At 40.5% G+C, this 3688-nt stretch overlaps 1 protein-coding gene across 1 annotated transcript in view; it reads left to right on the plus strand.

Moving 5' to 3' along the window:
- Positions 1-6: 6 nt before the first annotated feature.
- The window catches only part of LOC106814894 (supervillin-like), a gene marked incomplete in the record, with an annotated part of 14080 nt that continues 10398 nt past the window's right edge, over positions 7-3688 (plus strand). Inside the window, 3 exon segments of the mRNA XM_014819270.1 lie at positions 7-115; positions 363-517; positions 1689-2002. Coding sequence (XP_014674756.1) covers positions 482-517; positions 1689-2002 — 350 coding nt within the window.

Below are 3688 nucleotides of genomic sequence, written 5' to 3' on the forward strand. Positions count from 1 at the left end.
CACGTTTGGCATGTGAATGAGTTTGATCGACAAGCCGTGGAGAGGCGCAGCTATGGTCAGTTCCACCGTGGAGACTCCTACATCGTGAAATGGCAGTACCAGATAGCGCAAGTCAGTAAGTACAGTAGTGTCTTACTCTCGCTTTGCTCTCTCTCACTCACATTCTTAGATTTAGATAGGAATTTTCATGCAATTGGAAATGGGTACATACGAGCATGTTCGTAGGTGTGCATTCTTTGTCAGCTTCATCCCTGGTCGGATTTGAGGGGTGTTTGTTTCCCTGTTAGGAATCCTCGATGTGTAAGCTCAGATGGATTGTCCGTCTGATTTATTATTCATCTGTCTCTCTCGCTTTCCCACAGGTCGTGACATCCGCGGCGGTGGCACATCCAAACATTCCACGGTTGGCAGGAAGCGCTGTGCCTTCTTCTTCTGGCAGGGTGTGAACTCGGCGGTGACAGAGAAGGGCGTGTCTGCACTCATGACCATAGAGCTGGACGAGGAGATGGAAGCTCAGGTAGGTGCTGCCATCTATCGACGCATTAAGCACGCGTAGCACACGCAGGGCACCAATCTTTGTATAAACAACTAGTACAATATAGAAATGATGTAATACAACAAATAATTAAAACAAGCATCTATAGTGTGACAACTGGATAGTGCGTTGTCTCATTGATAGCTAGCAACTGATGTCATTTAGTCATGATATCGGTTGACCAAGAATTGATCTAACACATGTTCTGCACATCTCTTGTTCTTGGCCACGTGCACTGGAGAAACATCCAAACTTCTCATTCTTAAAACCCTTGCTTATAATTCAGTGTAATCAATATGGCAGACAAGTGACATCAAATTATTCCCACAATGGGCCGTCCGGTTGTTGTATGTAGGTCTAGACACACGGCGCCCCTATATAACATGTAGGCATGTGAGAGTTCCGCGGATCCGCGGATTTCCACTTTTTACTCTTTTTTTACTCGGTTACCGCGTTTTAGAAAAATTTGGGTCTGTAACATTCGATTTCTGTGTGTTCCGCTTTTTAGATTCACCGAAATTCAATCCGCAGATCTGCCATTTCGGGTATTCGGGGATTCCCGCGTTGCTAGGACGTTTCTGATTGGCCCACGCATGCTGGTGTTGCGCTATTGACCAATAGTTGTATTTCTTATATTATGTGACGCTCGTTTTCACGGTCTATTTGGTCTTTTGAAATCGAACAATACAAAAGCGATTCAATAAAGAGATTAATAATAACAATTATCATGTGTGCCCTGCGGCGAGATATAATGGAAAGACGTAGCGATGTCAACATCGAGGATATTTATTTAAGATACATCATGGAAATTGAAAAATACATAGCAGCAACAAATAACAAACTCGACAGATTTTATGGAAAATGGGCATCAGTAATGCACAAACTTTAAATAGCTTAATTATATTTGTAACAGTTTGTAGGTATTTAACATATACAAAAAGGTCATGTTGCTTATTTCTGTTGTTGCATGTTGCAGTAGATATCCCCTGCCAAAAAATTATGGCAAAAATTTACTCTGTATAGCTCTCGTCAAATACTAATCATTGTTCATATGTACCAATGTATGCCTATTGTTTGATAGTATTGCTTTGGTAGATCTAGAAATAAAAAACATTATAAAAAAAAACATGGAGGACATTGTTACATGCTTCAGGTTCGCGTCGACGAGGGTAAGGAGCAAGCTTGCTTCCTCAACCTCTTCCGCGGGGCGATGATCATCCACGCGGGTAAACGCGAGGACGAGCTCGCCTGCACACAGGGGGCGCTGCTGCTCTACATTGTGCGCGGCGAGAAAGAGAGCGAGGCGTACCTGACAGAGGTCGTGACCTCGGTCGCCAGCCTGCGCAGCCGCGGTTCATTCATACTCGTACATCGCCAGCGTGGCGCGGTGTGGATCTGGCACGGTGCCAAGGCAAAGCCGTACACAAGGAAGGCAGCGACGGTGGCAGTGAAGCAACTGACGACGACGTAAGCACGGTCGCTCTTAATCACTCCTTGAGTTAATTAAAGCAATTAGGTGTTCGTAATTGTTAGTCCACGAGCTAAATGTGACTAAAAAATGATTTTTGCCCCCGATGGGACATTGCGGCTTTATCTGCCTTTGGTAGCGAAAAGGCCAGCGATCTGTGTTTTACGAATTGGCCTTTTTTTCGACACAAAACACGCTTGAGCATGAAAAGCAATTTGACGTATTTGAAAAACGTGCATGTGCGAGGTTTCTAATGTAATTCGTGAGTTACATGTGAATCTGTGGCCGAAATTTGCCACCAGCATAACTTCGACCAGCCAGCACGTACGCATTATATTTGCAAGTAATAATACAGCCGATTACGATAGTATAAAGAAGACTGACACCGTGGCTGTCTGTGCACTGTGTTAAATTGACTATGTCACGAATTTTCTATGGTGTATATTTGTAAATTTTTTGCCATTTTTCTTACATTAAAAACTGGATCCTTTACGAAAGAGTCGTACAGAATATGGAACCGGTCCTATTTCGCGAAAAATTCCGTGATTGGCCAGACCAGTCCAAGCTCATCAAGGCTAAAATCACCGACCTGTCTGCCAAAGAGGTAACCACTAGACTGTCGTTGACCTAACATTAAATCACGAATGAATAATTATAGCTATATATCAGTATATAGTAATATTATATACCACATAATATATAGTAATAATAATAATATTAATATTTATAATAACTATATATTATTTTTATTTTTTGTATTTAATATAATAGATATTATAATAATAATATAATAATTATAGCTCTTGATTAAATACATACTTTAACAGGATGTATTTGTGTGCATGCATGTGCGTGTGTGTGTATGTATAAGTGCACATAACAAGGTTTTTTTGAAAGTTGGAATGTTGTTTTCTTGGGTCATTAGTTTGAAGACCTGAAGCCATACGACGCAACGTTAATGGTGGTGCCTGACACATCTGAACCAGACTTGCTGCTAGGAGGCGCTCACCTGGGGCGTGGCGACAAATGGCGGGACTCTGTTGAGATGCGAAACTCGGAGATCTTGACTAATGTAGGTGCCTACACTCACAATGTATGGCCCCAACTCAAACTGCGAGTATAAAATTACCAGAAGGGTTATACCATATTGACAATGTCAATCCCACTGTCGCATTGGACTATCCTGATTGAAACTTCATGCGGTTGCACAAGCCAAGTGTAGATTCCCAGTTTTGTAGTACATTTGCATAACAATGTAATGAAACTGTAACACAAGCTATTTAAATTTTTGTTCATTTTCTAATGTTGAGGAATATTTTTTTTTGAATTTAAACTATTAAGATTATTGACTTGTATCGGAAGAAAAAATCAGCACGAAATATATTGAAATATGCAGGACTAAATAGCATAAGTATAGCATATAAAAGAACAAGATAATAGTAATAATAATAATAATAATAATAATAATAATAATAATAATAATTACTATATATATATACATATATATACTATATTATATTATAATAACAATTGCTTTTCCGTTACACTGACCTTACTAATGGTTGACCTTGGTTCCATCTACAGGATGTGCATGTTTGGCATGTGAATGAGTTTGATCGACAAGCCGTGGAGAGGCGCAGCTATGGTCAGTTCCACCGTGGAGACTCCTACATCGTGAAATGGCA

Source organism: Priapulus caudatus, unplaced genomic scaffold, assembly GCF_000485595.1.
Source record: "Priapulus caudatus unplaced genomic scaffold, Priapulus_caudatus-5.0.1 Scaffold999, whole genome shotgun sequence".
Taxonomy (NCBI): domain Eukaryota; kingdom Metazoa; phylum Priapulida; class Priapulimorpha; order Priapulimorphida; family Priapulidae; genus Priapulus; species Priapulus caudatus.